This window comes from Haemorhous mexicanus, chromosome 1, assembly GCF_027477595.1.
Source record: "Haemorhous mexicanus isolate bHaeMex1 chromosome 1, bHaeMex1.pri, whole genome shotgun sequence".
Lineage (NCBI taxonomy): Eukaryota > Metazoa > Chordata > Aves > Passeriformes > Fringillidae > Haemorhous > Haemorhous mexicanus.
Genome location: NC_082341.1, coordinates 146,885,710 through 146,911,747, shown reverse-complemented (window position 1 = coordinate 146,911,747; position 26,038 = coordinate 146,885,710). Strand labels below are relative to the sequence as shown.

General features: G+C 41.8%; 1 protein-coding gene across 1 annotated transcript; it reads right to left on the bottom strand.

Moving 5' to 3' along the window:
• Positions 1-6,295: 6,295 nt before the first annotated feature.
• Positions 6,296-22,803, bottom strand: SQLE (squalene epoxidase). The gene is made up of 11 exons (XM_059866825.1): positions 22,011-22,803; positions 19,674-19,926; positions 19,206-19,386; positions 16,465-16,561; positions 13,265-13,378; positions 12,282-12,453; positions 11,402-11,497; positions 10,677-10,819; positions 9,459-9,555; positions 8,933-9,020; positions 6,296-8,144 (listed from the first exon to the last, which is right to left on the bottom strand). Exons 1-11 carry the CDS (start codon positions 22,302-22,304, stop codon positions 7,952-7,954), a joined length of 1,728 nt encoding a protein of 575 aa, XP_059722808.1. The 5' UTR covers positions 22,305-22,803; the 3' UTR covers positions 6,296-7,951.
• Between the last annotated feature and the right edge of the window lie 3,235 nt (positions 22,804-26,038).

The window sequence follows — 26,038 nt, the reverse complement described above, 5'->3', positions numbered from 1 at the left end:
TGCTATCAGAAACCACACCAGGGAAGAGAGTGTTAAGATGCCCATGCCTGAATGAAGCATGTGAATCTGCACCTGAAGGACACCAACTTCATCACCTGAAAAAGCGGTAGTTGTGTAAGAATGGCTCAGAGGTAAACAAGATGTTGAGCCAAAGAAAACTTGCATGTTCCTATGAAAAAACAAATTAGCTACTCTAATAGCATAGGTGGAACCATCTAAAATTGGATGAGTATTCAACACACCCCACTGGGTGCTTCTCAAGAGCTGCTGACTCCCCATGTTCCTATTGCCTTAACATTAACAAGTATTTCAGCATTTGACCCATGGTTCTGCAGTTTGTCATTGCTGGATTGGTAACCTGTGCTTGAAGAAGGTTTTAAGCTCTAAAACCTGGATGCAATACCAGAAGTCCCTTCTTCCACGTCCCTTCACTATCTCTACCTTCTGAAAATACCAGCAAAGGCCAAACATTTCACTCTGCAGCTTCTCTTGACTCTGCCTGAAACTCCTGCTCTGCCGTACACCAGTCAGTGTGAAGGCCTATTTCAAGCAAAATTGTCATGTGCTTGCTTTAGCCCTTCCCTAACAATTTCCAACATCCTGTTTATCTTCTTATCTGGTGCTGCCAACTGGGTGGAAGCATGGAGAGAACCAGTCATGGTGATTCCAGGAAACTCTCAGTTGGGTTCCACCATCATCAATGGTATTGGACAGCAGCACAAACAATGCCTGTGTGACCAGGTGGATGATTTGCTCAGCCTGGTGGCACAGCTAAGGAGAGGAAGCAGGATGGTCAAGGAGCATCAGGGAGTCTGAGAAGGAGACAGACTGGTAGAACCTGCCTCCCTAAGACAGGACAACCACCAGAAAAAAAATATGATCAAGAGTCTCCTGTATCTTCCCCCCATCAGGCAGAAAACAGTAGCTCCAAAGAAAGGAGTAAATGGATAAAAAGTCCTTACTTGGGCAGCAGATTAAATCCCACCCTGTCCATCTCACTCTCCCAGGTGGCTCTGTACAGTATGTTTGAGGTTCTGGAGGTGGAATGCCAGTCAACATGTGATGAGGGTGAAGGTCCAGCTACACCAGAGGTATTGGCAGAGTCAGAAAGGCCTAAACAAGACATCACAGCCACCTCTGTGAGGAAGAAAAGTTGGGTTGTAGTTGTAGGTGATTCCTTTCTAAGGGGAACAGAGAGTCTAATATGCTGGATAAATGCTCCTCTTAGGAAAGTCTGATGCCTCCCTGGGGTCCAGGTTCAGGACAACTCCAGGAAACTTCCTAGCCTGACACAGCTCTATTACCCATTACTGATCTTCCATGTGGGTGGCAGTGAAGCCACAACATCCCAATCCAAGGTCATCCAAAGTGACTTTAGTGCCTTGCTTGGCTGGTGAGGGAATGTGGAGCACAAAATTTTTTCTTTGTCTATCCAGTTGCTGGCAAAAACAAGAAGTAAGAAACAGATGGACCCAGTCTAATTCATGGCTCTGTGGCTGGTGCCGTGCCAGAATTTTGGTTCCTTTGACAATGGGATGGGCTACACGGCACCAGGCTTGCTACCATCAGGTGAGATTCACCTTTCTCAAATGGAGAAGGGGATCTTTGCTCAGGAGCTGGGGGGCTCATTGATAGAGCTTTAAATTAGACATGCCAGGGAAGAGTGATGATATCAGGCTTGCCTGGGACAAGCTGTGGTAGGAGACACCAAGGTTAAAGGGACAGAGTGCTAGTGAGGGCCCTCAGACAAGTGGCTCTAGAAGTGTTGTCCACATTGGAGAACACTCTAAATCTTACAGAGATGAGCCAGGGACACCTGGGGTAATAGAAGCAATCAGGGAAACACCAGTGAAATACCTCAAAGGAATTAAGGGGTGCCCCTCTAAGAAGGTGACAAAGCTGACAGCAAGCTGTAAGCAGTGCAGGAGAATCCTGGAATGCCTGAAGGGAAACTTCTTCAGCCAGGTAATAGCCAGCCCTGCCAAGGGGATACAGTGCTGGACCTGATGGCCATGAATGCAGTGAGCTAATCTGGAACACCAAGATTGGAGGCAGCCTGGGCTGCAGTGATCATGCAGTGGTGGAGTTCACACTCCTGAGGAATATGGGTCAGGCAAAGAGTAAAATCTGGACTCTGGATTTTAGGACAATAGGACCCTGTGGAAACTGCCCTCTGGAGCAAGGCACCAGAACAGAGCTGGCAGACCTTTAAGGATCTTTCCATAGAGGGTGAGAGCTCTTAATCCCCAGGAGCAAGAAATCAGGCAAGGAGGGCAAGAGACTGATGTGGCTGAGTAGGGACCTGCTGGTCAAACTACAGGGCAAGAAGCAAATGAACAGACAGTGGAAACAAGGACAGGTAATCTGGGGAATGTATTGGCATGAGGTTTGGTTGTGTAGGCACAGGGTGAGGAAGGCCAAGGCACAGCTGGAACTGAGCCCAGCAAGACTCAAAGAATAACAAGGACACTTACAGGTTTGTTAACCAGAAAAGGGTGGTCAAAGAAAGAAGCAAGGCCATTAAGATGGTAACAAGGGATGAGGAGAAGGATGAGGTACTAAATAAGTTTTGCCTCAGTCTTCAGTGGAAAACACTTTTCCACGCCTCTCAAGTGGACGGACAGCAGGATGGAAATTGAGGGAACAAAGTGATTCCCACTATAAGAATAGATCAGGTTTGTGAGGAACCTGAGGAGCCTGAACGTACATGGGTCTATGGGACCCAACAAGATACCGGCCAGAGTCCAGAGGGAATTAGCTGATGTAGTTGCCACTGTCCATGATATTCAAAAAGTCATGGCAGTGAGATCCATACAACTGGAAAAGGGGAAATGTACCTATCTTTAAAAAGGGTAAAAAGGAGGACCCTGGGAACTACTGACCTGTCAGCCTGGGAATACCGTGGAGCAGATCCTCCTAGAAGCTGTGCTAAAGCACATGGAGAACAGGAAGGTGATTCAGGACAGCCAGAGCAGCTTCACCAAGGACAAGTCCTGACTGACCAACCCAGTGGCTTTCTGTGGTGGGGTGCATTCATCAGTGGACAAAGGAAGGACTACAGATGTCAGCTCTCTGGACTTCTGTAAGGCCTTTGAAAAGGTCCCCCACTACATCCTTTTTAAATTGGAGAGATATGGATTTGGTGGGTGGACAGTTCTGTGAATAAGGAATTAGTGAAATGGTCACATCCAGAGGGTAGTGGTCAATGGCTCAATGTCCAGACAGAGATAGTAAAGAGTGGTGTCTCTCAGGGGTCTGTATTGGCACCAATACTGTTCAATATCTTTATCAATGACACAGACACTGGAATTGAGTGCAACCTCTACGAGTTTGCAGATGAAACCAAGCTGGGTGGTGCAGTTGACACACCTGAGGGACAGGATCCCATCCAGAGGGACCTTGGCAGACTTGAGGACTGGGCCCATGGAAACTTCATGAGGTTCAACAAGGCCAAATGCAAGGTCCTGCATATGTATTGAGGAAATTCCCAGTATTTATTAAGGCTGGGGAACAAATGGCTCGAGAGCAGCCCTGCCAAGAAGGACTTGGGGGTGCTGGTAGATGGGAGTCTGGCCATGACCTAGCAGTGTGCACTCACAGCCAGAAAGCCAATGGTATCCTGGGTTGCATCAAAAGCAGCAGGGCCAGCAGGGCAAAGGAGGTGAGTGTCCCTCTCTGCTCTGCCCTTGTGAGACTGTCCCTGGAGAACTGCATCCAGCTCTGGAAGGACAACACAGACCTGTCAAAGCAGGGCCAGAGGAGGGCCTGGAAGATGATTAGAGAATGCAGTCAGTCTCCAATGAAAACAGGTTAAGAAAGTTATTCAGCCTGGAAAAAAGGCTCCAGGGAGACCTTATTGAGGCCTTCCAGTACTTGACCGTCTTCTATAAGAAGGATGGGAACAAACTTTTCAGCAGAACCTGGTGCAATAGGACAAGGGACAATGGTTTTAAACTGAAAAAGGGCTGATTTATACTAGCAATAGGAAGAAGTTTTTACAATGAGGATGTTGAGACACTGAAACAGGTTGCCCACAGAGATAGAGGGTAGACACCCAACCCTGCAATCTTTCAGGATCTGGCTTGACAGGGCTCTGGGCAACCTCATCTAGCTGAAAACGTCCTTGCTCATTGCAGTGGCATTGGAATAGATGAGATTTAAACATCCCTTCCAAAACAAATTTTTCTATGATCAGGATTATTTTTCCCATTTACATTACTTTGCTCATATTAACTGGATTTCAGCTACCATTAAAAATACTCTGCAAGCTTTTATTGTCAGTACCTTGAGTAATTTCATCTCAGCAAGCTTAGTCATGCCTCTGTTCACTCTGCACAGTACAGGAGCTGGTGCAACTCTTTGGAGTAACTGCTGACACTATTTTCCATGTAGTACTGTGTCATGCTGAACAAGCCAGAATTTCAGGATGAATAATTTATCAACTGCCCATATTTATTCTGGATTGAATGGATTTCACTTTTTTCCAGAATACACAAGCTGGTTTCAAAGAGCAGTATGTACAAGGACTATGACCCAACAGTAAATTAATACCCTACTGGCACAAAACAACCCATAAGCACCAACAGTATTGCAGCAAAGACCAACACATAGAGATGGTTGGTGGAGATGTGAGCAGCCTTTGAAGTAGCAAAGGTCACAGTTTACACATGGAAAGCCAGTGCAGGCAGCATGCTCCACACACCTTTCCCACCTACCCCAGTGCAGCAGCCAAATCCTGTGTCCAGTCTCAGGCCCCTCACTGCAAGAAGGACACTGAGGTGCTGGAGTGGGCCCAGGGAAGGCAATGGAGCTGGGAAAGGTCTGAAGCACAAATATTGTGAGGAGGTGCTGAGGGAGCAGGGGGTGTTTAGCCTGGAGAAAAGGAGGCTCAAGAGGGACCTTATCACTCTCTACAACTGCCTGGAAGGAGGCTGGAGCCAGGTCAGGGCCTGTCTCCTCTCCCAAGCAATCAGTGACAGGAAAGAGGAAATGGCTTCAGGCTGTGCCAGGTGCAGTTCATGTTGTGCATCAGGAAGCGTTTTTTCACTGGAAGGGTGGTTATGCACTGGAATGGGCTGCTCAGGCAAGTGTGGACTCACCACCCATGTTCAAAAAGCAACTGGACATGGAATTTAGTGCTATGGTTTAGTTGACATAGTAGTGTTCAGTCAAAGCTTGGACTTGATTTTGGCAGTCTATTCCAAAGTTAATGACTCTATGATTCCATTATACGATCAGTCTCCTCTTTCCACTACAAGTTTTCATAGTCCTGCACCATGTGAACATTTACAAACCCACCAGTATGTAGCTACTTCTCTTCCTCCCTCTACCCTTTCCAGCAGCTGCAGCTGCACCAGTCCTGGAAGAGAGGGATAACCATGTCCCACAACTCCTATCTCCTTGTGCCCACAACACCTACCTAACGGTACATCATTGCCTTAAATGTTGCAGTGTAGAAATCCTTTGTCTCTTTTCTAACATCTTCAGAGTTAGAAAATAGACAACTCACAAGTTGCATCAAACATGCCTGCATTCTGCTCCTCTCAGATTCTGAATCGTGCCTGTGACAAAACCTTCCTTACATGCTGCTTTGTGCCATATAGGTGTAGAGAATGAAAATCAGGACTCTTAGAGCATCTGCTGCATGCTGTGGCTTAGCACTAGGCGCTCTTGGATTCCATTTTTGGCTGTTTTACCTATGGACATTACTCACTGCCAGCTTTACTCTTCTTAGTCTCAGCTGACTCAAGAACTGCTTTTCTCATGACTTCACCACCACCACCCAACATCCCTCTGCATCCATGAGAAAATAACTGCAGTCAGGGACCACAGAACACAGCTTGAAATTCTGCCCTGCAGCTCTTCTCTGGGGCAGAGTCGGTGGGCCACCACCAGCTGGAGTAGGCACCCAGCCCATGTACTAAAGACCAGCTCACCAGCAATATCAGCCAGAAGCTCCATCCTGTGTTGCTCTGTGTGCTCTGTGTCCCAACAATCCCACCCTGTCTGATAATTCAAAGTAAGCCTTTCCTCTTGCCCTGACAACAAGGCACACAGCCATCTCATGGTTGTATTTTCAGGCTGATCCTTCTTACACACACACACACACACACACACCCATCAGTCTCTCCCCCAGCAACCGCCAATAAGTGATTGCTACCCTGATCAAGACACTTAACCAGGCACTGAATTCAGGACAAGAAAGGAAAAAGTCCTTACATATATATGTAAATTTAGGCAGATAAATTAGAATTTAACAAAACTCTTTAACCAGAGACACACAACAAAAATAATCTACAGATATAATAACTTTTTATTTAGGTAAGCTGAGAATGTGTATTTGGCTCAGGACTTTTTATCCATGATTTTAAAGAGACTGACTGCAAATAATATAAAAAAATAAAAAATGTAAAATTAATCAATATTTTCAAAATTGTCACAAATTTTGAAAACACTTGTATAAATCTTGCAAACTTTGTGTACCCTTAAAGGGGCATAATTTAGTTACCATATATAATGATATTTGAAAATATTAGTACTTTACCCTAAAGTTTCAACACAGACATATTCATGATGAGTGTCATTTCAAGAGGGTATCAAAAGCGATCATGGTTAGAAAAATATACATACTTTTGCTTCTGGAAAAGAAAAGGTCATTTGAAATATCCATCAAATAAAATACTAAATAAAGTCTCTCCACAGATTTTTTTTCACAGTCCAAGATAAAATGGATGTTTATACACAGCTTATGCAATCTGTCATTTTCAAGGTAGAGTCACAGTTTCACCAGTACAGAAGAATAAAAACCTGTTACTACTCTCCAGACTGCTGGCTGCACCCACGTGTGATTGTTTAGGCAAGCCAAAGAGCAGAGCCATACAGTGATATCCAAACAAATCATAAGAAAGGTAGAGAAAATGCAGATGCACAAGAGCAAAGGAAATTACACTAGTAACATTGAGAGGAATAGTGACCAATAGGAATAGACATGAACTCTTTAGTAGCATGCAGTAATTCCTACAGGAAAAATAATCCCACCACACTCCAAGTATTAAAAGGACACTTTCATGGTGCTTTTCATTAATTTTCAGAAGTAATATTAAAGATTACTGTCTACTGGAAATAGCCTGGACTTAATTTGTTTCAGTGGATACAGTTTGTTGTTGTGCTTCAATTCATGGCAGTGTTAAAGTTCAGTTGCACACACACCAAGGAGAACAACCCCAAACTTTCAAGGTTTTGAAAGGAAATAAGAAGAAATTTTCAAAAAAATGTGCTTTCACTACCTGAGTGCATTGCAGTAGCCAACAAAGCAAAGATTTGGTTATTACTTGTTAAAATGAATTCTGGTGTAAAGAAGGAATTCACAAGAGCAACATGGCACTTGCAACAGTAACTGAAATTAAAGGTATAGTGACACATCAAGATCTGACATCCTTTACAGTGTCCTTTTAAGTGTCAACAGACCACTATCTTAGCTGCAACTGAAACAGAACAGATGCAAATCCTAATGAAATAACCAAATCGAGAATGTTACGCTATTTCACAGTAATAAAGTCTATGGAACTACTGAACAGAAAAAAGCATGAAGGATAATAGCAGCATATGGTTTACAATTTTCACTTCTCAGTTTATTAATATTAGTGGTGCACTCAGCAATGCATAAAGCAAGGAAAGAAATTCTGTCAAAACTGGCAATTATCTACCACGTCAACACTTAATTATGGTCTTTGTAAACAGCTAACTCCTTTTTGAACTTAAATTGCAAAGAAAAGAATATTTACATATAATATATATGGATATAACCACAAAACCAAAATTAAGTTAAAACCTTATCAAGGAAATTGCATTTTGAGGAGACCATGATACAATATTAAATAATACATGTCCAAAGATTTTGAAGGCATTGTGATTTTCATGCTTTCTTCCTCCAGTCATTTTACCCTGGATTTTAATAGACTAAATACTTCATTTCAGAGTAAATAAGTGGAAATATTATAGAACAGCTCCGGTAAAGAATAGCTCCACTACTGAAAATTGCTCGAGGCGTGGTGATCCAGGACTCTGACTTAAAGCAAAAATAAACAGCATACAAGGCCACAGCAAAGAAGTGGCCAATCAGTACCATTGGTTTGGGAGATAACCTGCATTAAAAATAAACAGATACAACTAGTAAATAAACAGCATCAGAAAGAACTGAAAAATTTCCATTTTTCAAATACAGATCTCCACTCAAGATCTCACACCCCCTTCTGATTGAGGCAGATCTGGTCCCGCCAACTCAACTGAAAAATACAAACTTGGTTCTCTTGGGCTGCTCCACACTCTGCATTCCTTTCTACAGCACAGCCAATGTACACTGCTGCTTTCTCATCATTTCTAGTAGTCTTTGTCTACCTCTTACTCTTTGTCTTCCCCCAGAGGAATATGTTAAACAGGCTTTTCAATTTTAGCTCTCAGTCCAAAAGGAAAGAAATATAAAAGCACACATTCTCCTATGTTCAGAGTAGTAGGGTTTACTGTGCATTCAAAGTTTCTGAGGGGTCACTCAAACACCTTCCTAGCTAGAGATTTCCCTGTTCCTTACAGCTTTTTATGGGAGGCCTCACCCAACACTATTCTCAGTTTATCAAGTAAGAAACATCTCCACCAGCTCCTCTGGACCTCCCTACCTTATTCAAATTCCTGGGCCACCTACACTACGAGCCACCAGCTTTTTAGCATCCCTTTTTATGCAGGGAAAAAAAAAAAGAAAAAAAAAATAAAAAGAACCAGCACTTAAAGACACAATTTCCAATAAAGCCCCAACCTTCAGTATAATCTTAAAACCTAGGCTCAGGTGGGCTATCCTCCCTGTGCTGAGCAGCCTGATGGGGAGCAAAGCAGATCTCTCAGGGGCTCACAATAACCACTGCCAGCACAGTGAACTTACACTGAGAGCAATCCAACGGGACCTGCAACACATTCTCCTCCAAGTCTGAAGTAATGGAAACAGGCTTTCTTTAGCTGATGCAAGGAATCTACAAAATTAATTAAAATTAATAAAATAAATATAATCAACAAATACTGAAACATTTTTCTGCATGCACAGTACTGATATTAAATCCAGGACTTTGCTAGCTGTTGTTCTGGACTTTAGGCTGCTTTTATTTATACAAAGTGTATAAATTACAGAATATCTACATATTTTTGTATTAACTGACTATTGTTTTCTTTGGAGTTTTTCTTTGGTTTGTTATTCAGTCCTAACTCCAGACTTGCCTTCACACCAATAAAACTCTGTCTAAGAAACTAGGCAGAGAACACAAGAAAACTCATTAAAATTCTTTGATCGATATATTTTCAATATATAACAACATACATACATACATACACACACAGACACGGACATCCCCTTCCCAGTCATATTTATTTACCAAGTTATAATTAATCAGAGGTTAACTTTAAGATATATTTACCATCTGTGGCAGCAAAGAGCTCATAAAGTGCCTGGGCAAGAACATTCACTACAAAAGAATGAGATTTTTTTCTTGACCAGTAAAATGTTCTTTTAGCCTGAAAAAAAAATAAGAAAAAGAAATCTTTCTGTCAGTAAATACAAAGGAACATTCAAAAGATTCCCAAAGAGGTGAAGCGGCAAGAGTCATGCTCATGGACCTGTAGAAGGGATTTACTGATATGCTAGATTGATTCCAAGCTAGGTCATTAAAGAATTTCAAAAACTTGTTGAACCAGCTATCCACGTTTCCCTTACCTTAAATATCGTGGGGGAAAAGGTAGTTCCAGAACATGTTTCTCATCCTACAGGGGGTGTCTGGGATACAGCTAAAACTTGAAGGATAATGCTCAGCTAGTTCCCTCAACTGACTGGTAATTAACAGAAAATGACCAAGTCTCAGGCGACTAGCTGCTATAAAAGTGTCTGCATGTGGTAAGACAAGTTCAGGTAAGTCCTGAACTGTCCTGGCATTCAGGGATCCTATAAGTGCTTCTCAATTTTCATATACACTTCTGCAATCATCTACTTGTAGTCTACAATTATACTACCTGTAATTTAGCCAAGACAAAATGCCTAGCCCTGTTAAAAACAGTAAACAAATAAATAAATCTTATTATCTACTCATCAGAACTTTGGGACTAAGTATCACATAAAAAATAAACCTTGCATGAACACTGATGGAGCAGATCCTGGGAAAGAAGGATCCCTTCTAATTTACTACTCAGATTAATGCAGCAGGCAAGAGGCCAGTGGAGGCTGAGATGTCTCCTGAAAGACCGGGTACACAAGCACATTACTGTCCAAGTTCCACTCACACAAGAGTAATGGTTCAAACCCACCACATTTAGAATCAATCTGGTTAAAAATGCCCTATTAAAATGGGAATATCAGGTTATCCCAGCAAAGCATCCTGACTAGACACAGCACATCAGTCTCCTTAAGTAAAACACAGCAGGTCAGTGTGCAAAGTCTTCAAACTGCCTCTTGCCACACAGCACAGCAGTTAAAGACCACAGCTCCACTGGTGAATGCCTGATATCTGGTTATCCTAGCCAAAGCTTTGAAAACTGCTGTGCCTCACCAAAAACTTACTTGTCCCTGAGTTGCATAAAACTTAGAAGTGTGTCACTGAATCGCAGCAGAAACTGTCTAAAATAAGTCCAAGATAAAGGATCACCTTAAGAATATCAGCATCTTCATAAAGGTCTGGGATATCCTGGAGCAAACTTCTCCATATTTTAACATCATTTAAAATAACACTCATTCCTCCACCTGTTAGAGGGTGTCTTATATTATATGCATCTCCTAAAAGAAGAACACCTAGGTAGAAGAGAAAAAACAATAGGATACTGCACAACCCCTAGGGAATCTTAAAATTCAAATCCTCTATTAAAAAAAAAAAAAAAAAAAAAAAAAAAAAAATCATCGAACTTACTAAGAATTCATTCCCACCAAAAAATAACATGTATAACAACTAGAAAATAAAAACCAAAACCCACAAAGTATGTCTTTAAATTAAAAGGCTTAAAACAGCTTTAAGATAATCAAGGTCAGTATTTTTTCCTTACAGGTATGCCTGTTTATGTGTCAAAGAACACACTTTTAAAATTAATTTCTTTAATTTTTTACCATTTTTTCTTAGAAAGGCCACACTTGTATACGCTTGAGCAACTGAGTAAATTAAACTTACAGATAAAGCAGGCATTGACTTAACATCTGGTGTCAATGTAAACATTCCAGTTAAATTTTGCCCAAGGTACACATTTTCAAAATATTATTTTTTATAGAAGGTTTATGAGACAGTTATATTGAACAACAAATATACATCCAAGACAACAAAGTCCTATGGCCCAGAGGATGCTTATAATGCCTTTTTTCTTCCTTTTATTTCATAATACCCACCTTTCTTGTTTACAGCTGAGGGAGGCAAGAAGCTGGCTGGCATAGTCCTTAAACGATCATTCTGAACTGCTATTAAGAATGGTTCCTTTAAATGATCTGCAACAACCAAATATTTTAGTTACAGTAGTTAGAGAAAGACACAAATAATTTGTACACAATTAATTTTAATCCCTTTGAGATTTCACAGAGTCATAGAATGGTGTGGGTTGGAATGGGACCTTGAAGATCATGCAGTACCAACTCCCCTGCCATGGGCAGAGACACTTCCACTAGACCAGACTGCTCAGAGCCCCATCCAACCTGTCCTTGAACATCTCCAGGGATGTGGCAACCAAAACCTCCCCGAGCAACCTGTTTTAGTGCCTCACCACCCTCACAGTAAATAATTTGTTCCTAATATCTAATCTAAACCTACTCTCTATCTGAACTCATTCCCCCTTGTCCTGGTGCCCATGTCAATAGCTCTGCCCCATCTTTCTTGTAGATTCCCTTCATGCACTGGAAGGCCACAATCAGGTTTCCCCAAAGCATTCTCTTTTCCAGACTGAACAAAGCCCACTCTCTGAACCTCTCCTCATAGGAGGGGCCCTCCATCCCTCTGGTCAACTTGGTGGCCTCTTCTGGACTCATTGCAACAAGTCAGTGTCCTTCCTGTGCTGGGGACACTGGAGTTTTATACAATCCTGAATTGCTGACCTCACAGATGTGAGCTGAACAAACTTCTGTGTGTTGTGTGGAACCAAAGAAGGGTAAATGGCTCCTGAAATTGTGACTGTGCACATGGAAAAAGCCACATAGTTCTATCAATTCAATTAAATGTGTCTCCTTTTTTTTGACATATTTAAATGTGACAATTCTCAAGAAGTCTTTCCAGACTTACCAGGTAGTTGTGGATGAATAGTCTCAATCATGTACTCTTTTAAATTTTTTGGCATTTCCCCTCGAATATCAACAAGGACCCGAGTTTCAGTTGAAGAAATCTTATAGATTAGCACTGGACTCGTTTTAGCTAAAACAAGTTCAGCATAATTAGCTTTAAACTGTGATGCATCCTTAAAAAGAAAATAAGGGGGAGAAAGATTGAGACTGATTAATGAAAGGGTACTGAACATCAGACATACAAAATAATTTTCTAAAACACTTTAAAATAAAATCCTCTATCATACTAAGCTTGTGTTATTATTCTTTTAAATGAAGAAGTGTTTTCAAAAAGAAAGTTCTGAATTTCAGTGTAGCAACAATTCTTTGGCCAATAAATTTTAACATTTACTAGAATCACTAACTTATCCATTTCCATTGAATGCTTCACCAAGATTTAATATATGCCATTAAAAACCTGTAACATAATCAATGTAGTAGTTTTCAGTAAGATAATTTTGTTTTCTTTTCATAAAGAAAGTGGGGGGAGGGAAAGAAATCCACTAGTCTAAATATAACTACTTGGAGACACCAACTGAAGATGAATCACAGGGCCCTATCTAATGAGGTCTTATAAGAGATTCCAAAAGTAGACAAACTTGGGCAGTGCTAAAGGGATTAGAGACCCAAAAAGTACTGGAGTTCCTACGAGTCAGTGTTCCCAATCTAGTGAAAATTCTGCTAGCTTTAGTTCATTCTCCCTTAATTATTTTTGCTGTTAATGCATCAGTTAATGCAGCAGACACAGAGTGAAAGAACCAGACAGGATTTCTACCTGGACTCTCCATCCACCCAGCTACCAACCCAGATTCCCAGTCCAAAACCAGGACACCACCTTCTCTCTTGAAGTTTGTAGGTCCTGAAGGCAAATGTTCATAGGGGTTACAAGGTACCTCACCTTCAGCAACAGCATAGTGGTTTATATAGTATTTTTCTTAAAGTTACCTTCAAAATGCAACCAACAAAATGGGAGGAAACAGTAACTTTGCTGGATATCAAGTTCTTCCTGAATTTGGAGAAAAGTCCATCAGCTACAACTGTAAGTGGAGCATGAAGTTCCTGCAGCAGAAATTAAAAATAAAGATAAGACACCACCAATTTTGCTACAGAACAATGAGAAGCAATTCCCAGCATAGGTATTAAGAAATACTGTGGGGTTTGCCTTCCTGGTATTCATACTTATCTATTTGCTACACAAGCTGATCTAACAAATAGCTTTTTTAGAAAACACAGCTATGGGAACTGTGTAGAAACTTGGATTAAAAAATACAACAAAGAGGAGTATTTGCTCCCTTCAGGCTGTAATCCTCAGAAAAAAGAAGGAAGAAGAAAAAAGAAAACAAAAAAGAATTTCAAATTAAAGAACTATGTATAAGCAGCTAAAGAAAACCAAACCAAAGTGTAACAGACTGACAAGTTGTAAGCACATAGGCTCTTCTTTAAAAGACCACACAGGGAGCTGTGAGCAGTTCCAAATTTACTTAGGAACTAGACAAACAGTGTGTGTGTGTGTATATATATATGGACAAAATACAAATCTGAGTAAACTGATCAGGTTCAGCTGAAGATCTGTATAAATTCTTAATGTTTAACACATACATTCTTCTCAAACATAAGCAAATAATTCCAGTTACTAAAATGTACTTTTATGCCTTTTACTTTTATCATCATATAACAACATTATTATACTAGGAAGCATCTAAAGGTAGGTGTTTCCTTCTATCTACAGCTTTCTCAGTGTCAATATGGTCAGTGACTGAACTCCAAATGACAACAGATTTACCATAAGCATTAGTCCTTAACTTTCAGTGATTTCACCTGCTTGGCATAAGCAGTAAAAAGTATTTCTCCTTTTAAGCTTTCAGTTTATAAGTTAAGGCAAAAAAAGCACACTGTGTTTCGTTAGTACTCCTAGGAAATCTTTTACTATTGTATGGGTGAGTCACTCTGTGAGGAGTTCCTCTATGAGCAGTTGCCACCAGCATTGGAGTGAATTCATAAAATCAGAGAATATTCTGAGCTGGAGGGGACTCACAAGGATCTCCAAGTCTGACTCCACTTGGTCACACAAACCTCAACATCTTTTGCTGTATGAAGAGAAGTTGGACAAAATGAGATGACAGTAGATGTGAGTAAGGTAAAACATGTTTTATGTGTCTGTGCTTATAGAAGTGACCTTCTGAGCAGAGTTACCTCTACTATGGATTCACTTCTTTCCTATGGATTCCTAGCTTGGATGGCTGCAAGCTCTCATTTTTCCTGCAATTAGACCAAAGTCATCTGTCCATATCAGTTTCCTGCTGTCTAATGAGTAGAACACTCATGCTACAATTCTTCCACAGTCAACACAATTAACCTTGAGTCTATTCAGTTGCCTAGTTTTGAAAAAATTACTAAGTTGACCTTTAGCATACTGGCTAATTTGAACCTCATTTAATAAAAATCTCAGAAGTAATGTGGTGGAGAATGTCGGATGGAAAGAACAGAAAAACACATACAAAACACAGCCTATTGTCTTCATAAAAGCAGGATAAGGAATGTAAACAGGCTTGAGTTTGGGGTTTTTATTCAGCTAAGAGCTTCCTAGCTGTCAAAACTCACAGATAGGAAAACACAGAAATGTTTAATAGAAATTTCTTATATACTAAATTTCTAAAATCAAAGGAGATCTAAGCCAGCAAATGAAACAGCTCTTTCCAGTCACAGAACTTCAGCATTCAGTGCAAAACACAAATTTGTTTATCCCCAGCATACAGACAGGAAACTTAAGGCCTTTAGAACAACATCCAGACTTTCAGGAGATGCAGGCTAGAACACTGGTCACCCAGTGTTCAAATAAGTCACACTTAAAATTACAACAATAACATCCCTAACTGTGTGAAGCTTAAAAACAGAACTAGAAACAAATATGCACGTTCTCCTTCTACACCTCAAACAAAATAAAAAAAAAACACACTTCTATGTTCCTGGAGGATAAAGCCAACTGAATTTGGGAAATAAATCCCAACAAACACCCTTCTCCCTGCAAAAAAATCCTCCTTGTCTCCAAACTCCCTGTCTTTCCCATACCCGTGATTCAGTGGCTTAGTCTCCTAGAGTGATTTCCTAATACAGTTTCATTCATATTACATGGCAGCTAAGACAGACCAAGGAACAGACCTGGAACTCACTCCTCCTCCAGCTACCTCAAGAGGGGTCAAGGATGTTGTTACTTCTCTGCTCTGTTGCAGCACTTAGCCGTTAAGTGCCTGAAATGGCACTTGCCTGAGGACAGTCTAAAACCAGCTTGCTCCCCTAAGCTTTGGCAAATACTTTTAAAAGGCTCTCTCCTATTTATTTGGTTCTGTGCCACCAGTCCCATTTCGAAATGACTTAGAGAAGGAAAGATGTTAGAGACTTCTGATCTTAGAGATCAGAGCAGGATCTTCCAGCTACTCAGGAACTTTCTCCATCTAGTAAGGAGGGGAGCACAGCATAGGCAGATTCCCATCTTTCCCATCAGAGTACATCTATGTAACTTTAGGCAACAAAGGAACTTCAAAGTCCATAAAGAAGATCACAAATTTGGTTTTTCTGGAGAATAGGCAGCATATCCAGAACTCCAGTACTGGAGTTCCACCCAAACTGGTCTCTCCTAAGTCCACACAGTTTCATAGCATTTAGCCAGCAGTTTAGCATTAAAAATATGCCAAAATTCTCTTTCTGTCATCCAAGAAATGACAAGACAGATCTTTCACTATCAAAAAGTAACTTTTTCATTCTCAGTCCCTCACTAGATGGTGGAAGTATACATGGAAATGCAGACCACTACACACAGCTGAAGCACAAATCTTAATATATTGTTCTTTCACCAGGAACTCTCAAAAGATTTTAAACTCCAGACATATTTAAAAAAATGAAACAAATAATGAACTGAATTCTCCAGAGAAACGGAAACAGAAGCTTCATAAGAAATTATAACAAGAATTCCCATATTCCCAGACTGTATGCACAAGAAAATAATCTCCCTTTATTGAATCTTTGGCTTTCTTGATAACTACATTATTTCTGTACCAGTGCTCTAAAATACAAGCTTTAAAAAAATTATATATATAAAGCAACCCTCAATTTCTCAACAGTTTAACAATGTAACAGAAAGCTCTTACCTTAATGTCTCCAGTTTCTTTGTCCTTGTACTGAACACCCACAACACAGTCATCTTCCTCAAGTAACTGTAACACAGTCCCTTCAATGAACTTTGCACTGAAATGAAACAGGGGGGTTAAAACAGAAGAGGATTAATGATGCCAGCATTTCAAGGCACTAGACATAGATAGAAAACCAAATTTTCAACAGTGTTGTCTCTGCCAACATGATTTAAATTTTGCAAAAAAAAAAAAAAAAAAAAGAAAAAAGAAGTTCTTGAACACTTTCTGAAGCCACATTAAATGTCAAAAAGTGTTGGTCATAAATTTCACCTTTGGTTTGATAACTGAATATTCTAAAGACCGTACTGTTTATCATAAACATCCTGCCACTTAGTAGAGTCCCCAGCTGTGCCCCATGGCCCTGTGAGAGATGCTGAGAGGAGTTTCACACCTAATAATGGTCAGAAATCAGGGAGCTGCCTGAGTCGTCACTGCTAAAAGCTAGGAATGGCTGACAGTGCAGGTGAGAACTAACTCTGAGGAGAACTGAAGAGCAGGATCAGCAGCACTTAAACCCTTAACATGAACACTAGATAAAATTCAGGCACATAATTCTCAGAGCAGTCCAAACTAACCTAACCTGTTTAGGACAGATATCTAGTTTGTCACCTCAGGAATTTGGGAGAGAGTTCTGGTTTTTATCTATTTATGCTTTTAAAGTTCTGCTAACATTTATGTTTGAGTGGAGCATCCCCTGCTTCTATCTCCCAACCAGAGCTATTTTGAGTTCAGGAATTAAATCTCTCTAAACTTATATTCTTTATTGGTCTGAGCTGTTAGATCTGATCACAGCACTTCAGACTTAGTGGCTTGAAATAGGACACTTTGAATCTCTTGCAAATATTCCATATCCAGATGGAATCCCACAACTTTAAGAACTGAGCTAAAGGTGCATGTGAGAATACAACAGCTAGCTATTTTAGGCTCTTGAAAGAAATAGAAGCATCTCAATTAATGTTTTATTTTCCCTGGCATCCAGCACAGACATTTCAGAGCAGCTCATGACTGGCTTAATTTGACAGGAAACAGGCACATTGGCTGTATCAAAATATGAACGGTTATGAGCAAGCACTCCACAGAAACCTCAACACCAAGGGACTGCAGCAGCATGCCAGGGATTCAGAGTCCTCCAGATCCTATCAGCTCTAAAGTAACTGAAATGACAGCTATAAAAGAAACCAAGCGCTCACTTTTTGTTCTCATCCACTATAAGTGAGTTTATAATTCTATATAATTAGTTTATAAACCAATGATGCCCTACCTCTTTCTGCTGCAAAAATAACTACTTCTCTGAAATACATTCATATTGCCTAGAGCTTATAGAGGACATACTAATCAGTAATAATTATCCCCTATATCTTCAAAAGCGTTGTAATAAAACCCAAAATCTCCTGGCACTATTAAGAGTTCTTGATCTTTCACTGCACATAAACATGCAGTTTTCTATGCCACAAATTAAATGGCAAGCAAGCATACACAAAACAAACATTCAGGAGTGTGTGTAAAATTGGAAAGAATTTCATTTAAGTCACAAACATGATTTTTGCAAGATTTTGTTTCAAAGACTGTGTACAGCTACTGGGGTTCTTCCCACAAGCTGAGCACTCAGATGCCCAAATTTCATTGAACTTAAAGCCTCAAGAAGGCTTTAGCTTTCAGAGCTAGCTAATGAACACTGTCACCATTAATTTTAACTGTACTACAGAGCTGCTATCTTTAGTGCCACTTTTAGTAATTCATATGATATAACAAATAAGAAAGGAGAAAGCATTTTTCCAGCTCAGAATAAAGATGTTAGGTAAAAATATAATGCCATATGTCCCTTGTAAAGGGACATATGGCATTATGATATTCCATGGGTAAAAAATTATTTAGGGGGGGAAAAAAAGACAATACAAAAAAAATACCACATAGAAAGCAGCACCTAGAATCTATTCTATTTCAATAGAAGTTTACTTCTCATCTCCTTTATAGAAGAAAGGAAACAGTTAGGAGAAAACACCAATTTTTTTCTTTTAATTATGAAAAGAAATTGTCTTCAAAATTCTGAAACATACAAATTATTAACTGAAAAGAGCTACTTCCGTTTAATGCTCCTTTTTAGTTACTTTGGCTTACTTCTTGTTGTCAAAAAAGAAAGCAAAACAACATACAAATGTAAACGATTGATTTCTATCATCACTGATTACATCAGTGGAAAAGCTACATGCTACTGCCCAGTGCAGGAGGGTTGGACTACCTGACCTTCAAAGGTCATCCCTTCTAACCCAAACCACTCTGTGATCTAACAAATAGTGCCAGATTTGCCACTCATGCCTTGTCTAAAGAATTTCTGTGCACTGCTCACCAAGAAGAGGTCACTCCTTCTGGTAAAATGCCAAACCCAAGAATCAGCAGAAGAGAATCAACCCTTCACCTGTGAACCGTTCTCTCACACAGATGAGCAAATATCTTGCCTAATATCAAAGCCCATACTTCCTTAAAGATTAAGTTGTCCCAAAGTGTGATATATATATGATGTGTATGTAACTTACGAACTTGTCTACAGAGAGCAGAATGAGTAACTCTAGCTACCACGTTCTGTCACTCTTGTTCATCACAGCCCTCTGGGCTGGGAAATGGTTAAGGAATCTCATGGAAATGATGGGAACAATGCTTCCGAATCTCTGGATCCCAACTGTGCTTTCACAGTGACTCACTTGGGCTCTGCCATAGCTGCCCTTCGGAGGCCCATGATAAACTGGCCGTGATGAAAAGATCTTCCACTGGCCACGCGTCCATCTTCAGATGTTGGATAAGGAATCTCAACCTCCAATTTGCTCTCTAGATCATGAATTATGTAACCATTTACTATTTGAGCATCAATACCTTCTACTGTATCTGCAAGATAAAAGCCACAGATGAGTTAAAACAAGTCTTAAAGCAAGCCTAATTATTTATTAAAGGCATTTCTTTACACAGGGTCCAATTTTCTTAAACAAAATAGACATGTTGAAAGAAGAGTATTTTCAGAATAGCAAACTGGAAATACACAAGTGATTTTATTTCAATGTTAAGGGCAGATAATGTTTTCCTAATTTTTCCTCTAGGCATGCTTTTACTAAATACATTGTTGAGTGTAGCAACTCTTGTGTTACAGATCTATTTACACTTTGAAATGTACCCACCTTCAAGACCCAAGTCTCGAAGAGCATTGAATCCTCCAGGCTGCAGCAATTCTCCAACTATCCTGTCAGGTTCTTTCAGATCCCTCTCTATCACAGTCACCTTCCTTCCATCTCTTGAAAGCACCGTGGCCAAGGAAGAACCAAGGACACCTGATCCCACAATGATAATTTCTGGATCATATTGGGGTGACAATGTTGTATTTGGAGTGGTCTCTGTCAGATACACATCTGAGAAGTTCACTTCTCTTTTACCCTTTAGAAAACAAAGCCAACAAAGTTACATGTGCCAACGGATATTTACCATAACAAGAGGTCTTCTTGTTATGAGCCCTCTTGTCAAGAGGGCTGACTTTGGAGCAGCTCTACTTTTAGCCAGGGTACTGAGGGTGCATTGGTAGTTGGAAGGCATCTTGCAGTTTAGTTTTGTCCAAAATTGAATGTGTCATACTCTACAAGGCAACACAAGCACAACAAGTAGAGAAAAGAAAAACCAACACTGCTGCAAATCAAGACCCTGGCTAAAATCTGCCCTGCTGATCCAAGACAAAGCACAAATAAAACTGTCAGAGACTGAAAGCTGCTATAGAAGGCAGTAAGAAAAGGCTGTCCCATATTCTTGTCCTATAAAGTAAGACTGATATCTTCACACCAGTGAACCACTCTAGCATGGCGGCCTTAGCACTTTTTAATGAAAAAGATATTAGATTTACTGGAAAATGTATTTCTCTGGAAAACACACTCCTTTTAAATTATACTCTAAATTGAACCTACCTAACCAAACAGCAACTTATGGTAATATTCAGAATGAAAAAGTGACAGCAGAAGCAGCTGCCTGGGAAATGCTTTCAAGAAGTAGTCCTGAAATGAAAACTCATGTAACATCTAAAAGTATAAGCAAAATCACCATTAATCTACATTTAAAGATGTTAAGAATTGACATATATTGGACTGGACACCAGTTAATATAGAAACTGGTATCTTAAATCAGCTCTGTTACAGAACTTCCCAACAGCACCTAATCACATTCATTTCAAAGTGAAAAATAATTTTAAGGGCAACTCCACTGCAAAGCTGCAAATCATTTCTCCAGCTGGTAGATGAGAGTTTAATTCAGTCTTTCACAAATGCCTCAGCACTGCAGTGCTGACATTGGTAAAATACGATTGCATCAGTGAAACACACTGACACCAGAATTTTTAGTGGCCTGGTGTCATGTTTATATCTACAACACAGCAGCAGAGTGCTAAACTAACTATCTGAATTCAAGTAACAGAAGAAATTGGTAAAGGCAGGCTTGAAGAGAAAAATAAAATAAAAATAAAAAACCTTTGACTTGCAGCCAAAACCCGTTTCATGTATTTCTGTGTGAGGGGTCAGCACTCATGTGAAATTGCCCAGAAGTAGACAGGAAAGTAGCCAAATAGTGCTGACCACAGATGTACTGGATATCTATGGCCAGTTCATAGTCTTGGATGGCAGGACTCCAGCTAAGCTTCAGGCACAGCTCTCCACTTGTTCCACAGGGCTCATGATGGGCTCAAGGGAACAGACTGACTATCTGAGCAGGTCCCACACCTATTGTACAAGCAATAGGTCAGCAATCATTTCCCAGTAACTCTATCTGCAAATGTGTTTCATCCGTAAATTTTAGGAAGCTCATCAAAGAGTTACAGAATGGCAGAAGTTGGAAAGGGTTTCTGGACATCATGGGGTCCAAAGCCCCTGTTCAAGCAGGGTCAGAGCAGACTGGCCTGGGCCCTGTTTTGGATACCTCCAAGGATGGAGACTCTTCCACCTCTCTGGGAACGTTCCAGTTCTTAGTCACCCTGACAGTAAATAGTGCCTTCTAATGCTCAGAGCAAACATCCTCTGTTTCAGACTGTGCTCAGCACCTCTCATCCTGTCACCAGGCACTGATGGAAAAAGCCTTCTTTGCACACTCCCTTCAGTTATTTACACACAGTCTTCTGCTCTCCTGGCTGGACAGTCACTCAGCCTCTCCTCACAGGAGAGATTCTCCAGTCCTTCATCACTACAACAGACTGGCAACTGAAGATGTTTTTCTGCTACTACGATACTCTTTTACTCCAAATCTTTCTTAAAATATATTTGTTTTGATGCTAGAAAACCCCATGTCTACCACTTAAATAAGTTTCACTTTTTCTTTTGCCATCCAAAACTGACACAAAGTATGATAAATCAAACATCCAGCACCTAAAGCCAAACCCTGTCCACCCCCTTCTTAGCTCTTTTCCCTCACCAGGGCAGAGGGTCAGTGGCCAGAGGGAAGAGCAGCAGGACTTTTCACCTCACGTGCCGCGTCTGAATCCAACTTACCTTTCTGGATTTGGGCTGTTCAACTTGTTGAGACGTCGGGGTGGGTTTGGCCCAGAAGAAGCCAACCAGCGGCAAAGCCGAAAGCACATCGGAGAGCACCCCCAGGTGCGACTTCTGCTTCTGCTGCTGCCGCTGCCTGGGCCCCCTGAAGTGGTACCTGTACGAGAGCACCAAGCCGAGCGAGAAAAACACCAGCACGGAGAGCAGCACCTCCTTATTGGCATAAGTCATGAGGTCTCCACACTTTTTATACACGTAAATGAAGGAGGCGATACCCAGAAAGGTCCACATCATGAGGGTCACCGATCTCGGTTGCTCCAAAGCTTCGCCGCAGATGGATGCTGCCGAAAATAGGGTTTCGTGGAAGGGATGATAAAATGTATCTATAGAAAAGAGGTGATTTCCTTTTCGCTGGAAGGTGGGGAGATTTCAATGGAAAAACAAGGAGCCCTAGAAGAGGAACAAGCCCCACCTCGCCAGGCTGCCACAGGAGCCTGGACAGAGGTTCCGAAACCGGAAAAAAACAATATATAAAACGTCTTCTCAAGAATCCCCTCCCGGACACGCGACGCCGGAGGAGCTAGAGCTCGTCTCACCGCCCCCCGGTCACCCCTCCGCCGTGCCCAGCCTCGTTCAGTGCCGGGACTCTCCCCCGCTGGCGGCGGCGATGCTGCCGAGCCCTCACGCCCGGGGATGAGGCAGCGGCGCCGCGCGGGGCGGGGGGAGGACAGTGCACGCCCAGGAGGGCGCGGCTGATGCTCTGCTTTCCCGGCCCGCACCAGGGCACCCCGCAGCCGCCTCACGGAGAGAAGATGCGATGCCGCTCCCTCCCTCCTCGACCCGGTCCCGGCGCCCGGAGGCGCCTCGCGCTAGGAATGAGGTTGTGGGAGGGAACCAGGGGCAATAGGCGCGAATGGCGAGGCCGGCCCGCGGGAGGGGCGGCCCCGCAGCCATGCTAATGAGTAACGGCCGCCGCCGCCCCGCGGGCACCGCGCGCCCGTGTCTCAGCGGCGCCGGCCAATCGGCGGCGCTATGCCGAGATGGCGCTATGGCCAGCGACCAATCGGAGCGCCGTGAGGGCGGGGCTTGCGCCCGCCGGGCGATGTGACGCGAAGGGCGGGGCAGGGTTGCCGTGGTGACGGGTGAGGGGCGGGGCCGCTGAGGGGCGCTGGTAGGCCGCACGGCCGGGTCCCCTGCTCGGGGAACACGAAAGAAAGCAACGCCCACCAGGGAAATCAGAGCATCATGGAACGGTTTGGGTTGGAAGCGAAATTGGAAGGTTGGACAGCGACACCTTCCACTAGACCAGGTTGCTCAAAGCCTCATCCAGCCCAGACTTGAACACTTTCGGGAATTAGGCATCCAGAGCTTCTCTGGGCAGCCTGTTCTGGTGCTTCACTACTCTCAGAGTAAAGAATTTCTTACTAATATCTAATCTAAATCTACTCCTCTTCAGTTTGAAGCCCTTCCTCCTTGTCCTGTCACTCCATGACCTCGTGAAAGGTCCCTCTCTGCCTCTGTTGTAGCCCCTTACACACTGAGACGTGCTGTCAGGTCTCCACCGAGTCTTCTCCGAGCTGAACAGCCCCATCACTCCTGGCCTGTCTTCATAAGAGAGGTGCTGCATCTCCTCTGATCAACGTTGTGGCCCTCGTCTGGGGTCATTCGAATGGATCCATGTGTGTGTTGTGTGGGTCTCCCCACAGCACGCCAGGCGAGCTCTCACCAGAGCAGAGCAGAGAAAAGGAGCAGAATCCCTTCCTCATCCTGCTCTCCATTCTGCTTTTGATGCAGCCCAGGATTAACCTGAGCTTTCTCTTTTAGCCTTGAACTCCTTGTTGCAGTGCAACAATATCAAACATGTCTGTCTATCACAGCATAACAACATTTAAGCAAGGAATCTGTGAAAAACAGATAGGACTTCAGGGACTGGTGAAATAATAATCAAAACCAATCACACTTATATGGAGCTAAAGGAGATCTTTCCAGTGGTAAAATGGAGTAGATTTTGAAGAGGGAAGAAACATCTGGTAGCTTTTCAGTAAAATGAGATTAAACCAGTTTGACGCTTTTGAATAAATCCTGGTGAAACTGGAAGCCATTAAGAGGTGGGGCTTTGGTTCATTCATCTGATCTGTCAGTTCAGGCTAAAAGTAAAGATCCTGTGAGCTAAAGAGATCAAATTCAGATTTTTCTACTTGATAAAAACCTGGGTCTCATCCAACAATGATGGTTATTCCCTCAACAATGAAATGAATTCTGGTGCAGCAGTAGCATCTAAAATCATAGACATCTATCTGTAAAAACCTGTTCACAGCAGGAACTGCTTATCCCCAGTTTGAACAAGGGTTATTACAGCTGTCAAACAGTTCTAAACCACTGGAGACTGAACTTAAATACATCTGCACTCGATTTCCTATGTTCAGTTTATAAATATTCCTCGTGCCTGCTAAAAATGCCTTTTTCTTATGGTCCAATCTCCACAGATCGAGTTAAACCTGTGTTTAACCCTTCTGGGTATTTCATGCTAGAGACCAAACACAAGAAAAGCCATAGCCTTCAAGTCACTGGAACCAGCACAAACCTTCTGAAGACTAAGAAATGTAAATTAATATGCGTGAACCAACAATTACTGAAAATTAATACCAAACTAATGCAAGTGCGTAGTCAGAATTGTACCAAGGAGCAGAACAAGCTGAAGTGGCTAATAGAAAGAAGGATGGTAGACAAGGAAACAGATGGAAGCAGAATTCGGTGAATGAAAATACTGGAATGATGATTTTAAGACTAGAGTAGAATTTCTTTTTTCCCTTTAGTGCCAACTACATGAAACCCTTCACCCTATGAGAATCCTGCTTGATGCAGCTGTAAGGTTATTTTGGCCACAGCAGGTATGTGTAACCCACTGCAGAACATGAACTTTTTGTCTTGTCCAAGTCACCCTGTAGCCACTGTGCCTGAGGCAGAGCAGACGGCAGCAGTCCATGGAAGGTATGGGAATGAGTAAAGTGTGGGTGTTTCTCTGGCTGCAGGCTATAATTAAATCTTATTAGGTGATCAACAAAACTGCATGCTTATTCTCCTTCCACCTCAAGAAATTGCCTTCTCTATATGAAATACTCATGCAAAGTTTCTTTCAAGATTATGTAATTTTTCTTGATTCTTCTGTTTGGAGTGGTTAATGCTGGGAATTGAAGCAATTACAGAATTCTGACAGATGCATCTGTTCAAGGCTCAGATGCTATCAGAGCATTTCTGTATTTCCAGCCAAGATTTTGGAAATGGGTGGCTCCCTGCTCCTTCTTCATTTACTCTCAATCTCCTTGCTGTGGTGAAGAGCTTGGCATATTTGCATTTCTCGAAATGCAAGTTCACTGTAAGAGCTACCTTTATTTTGCTTATGTTATTGTAACTAAGGTGGATAGCTAGACAGAGCTACTGATTTTTTTGTTGTTAAATGCCATGACCTTATTTTCCAACTTTACAGTTTATGTGCATTCCTGAACATTTTTTTTCTAGAATGAGGAACTTCTTGCTTCCTTTGCATTACCCTGTTAAAATGACTACTGTGAAATATCTTTTAATGATTTAAATCTCACAGTGGCAAATATGAAAAGGCTGAAGCAGGAATTTCTAAAATTTTGACAACTTTACAACCAGGAAATAAAGGCTCCCAAGAAGAGGTTGGAGTTGAGCAGTCTTTTCTTTTAACCTGTCTCAAGATGCACCTTCCCTCAGCAAAATGCTGTTTTCACACTTGGACAATCAGCAATTGGCAGGGCAGTGGTGTGATGCTGGAATAACCTGAAATGGTTGGCTGAACTCCAGGGTATAAAAAATAAATCACCTGATGAAGCCTGCCTCTTGTGCAGAAGCAGGCATCATTCTGAGCCATCCTGAGCTGCAGAGCCAGAAAACACATGTCCCTGGTTCCTGGTCACAACTGCCCCAGGAGCACAGTGTCAGTGTCAATATGTGCAGCATGAGACTGACCCTCGCTGTCCATGGATGTGCTACAGGTGACAAAG

What these genes read in the sequence shown, in the direction of transcription:
- SQLE (XM_059866825.1), bottom strand. Translation starts at nt 22,304, where the DNA reads ATGATGTGGACCTTTCTGGGTATCGCCTCCTTCATTTACGTGTATAAA. An exon ending in AACAGCCCAAATCCAGAAAG is followed by an intron (nt 19,927 to 22,010) that starts GTAAGTTGGATT and finishes TGTTTTCTAAAG; the next exon opens with GGTAAAAGAGAAGTGAACTT. An exon ending in GCTCTTTGCTGCCACAGATG is followed by an intron (nt 9,021 to 9,458) that starts GTAAATATATCT and finishes TTAATTTTGTAG; the next exon opens with ATTCCTTGCATCAGCTAAAG.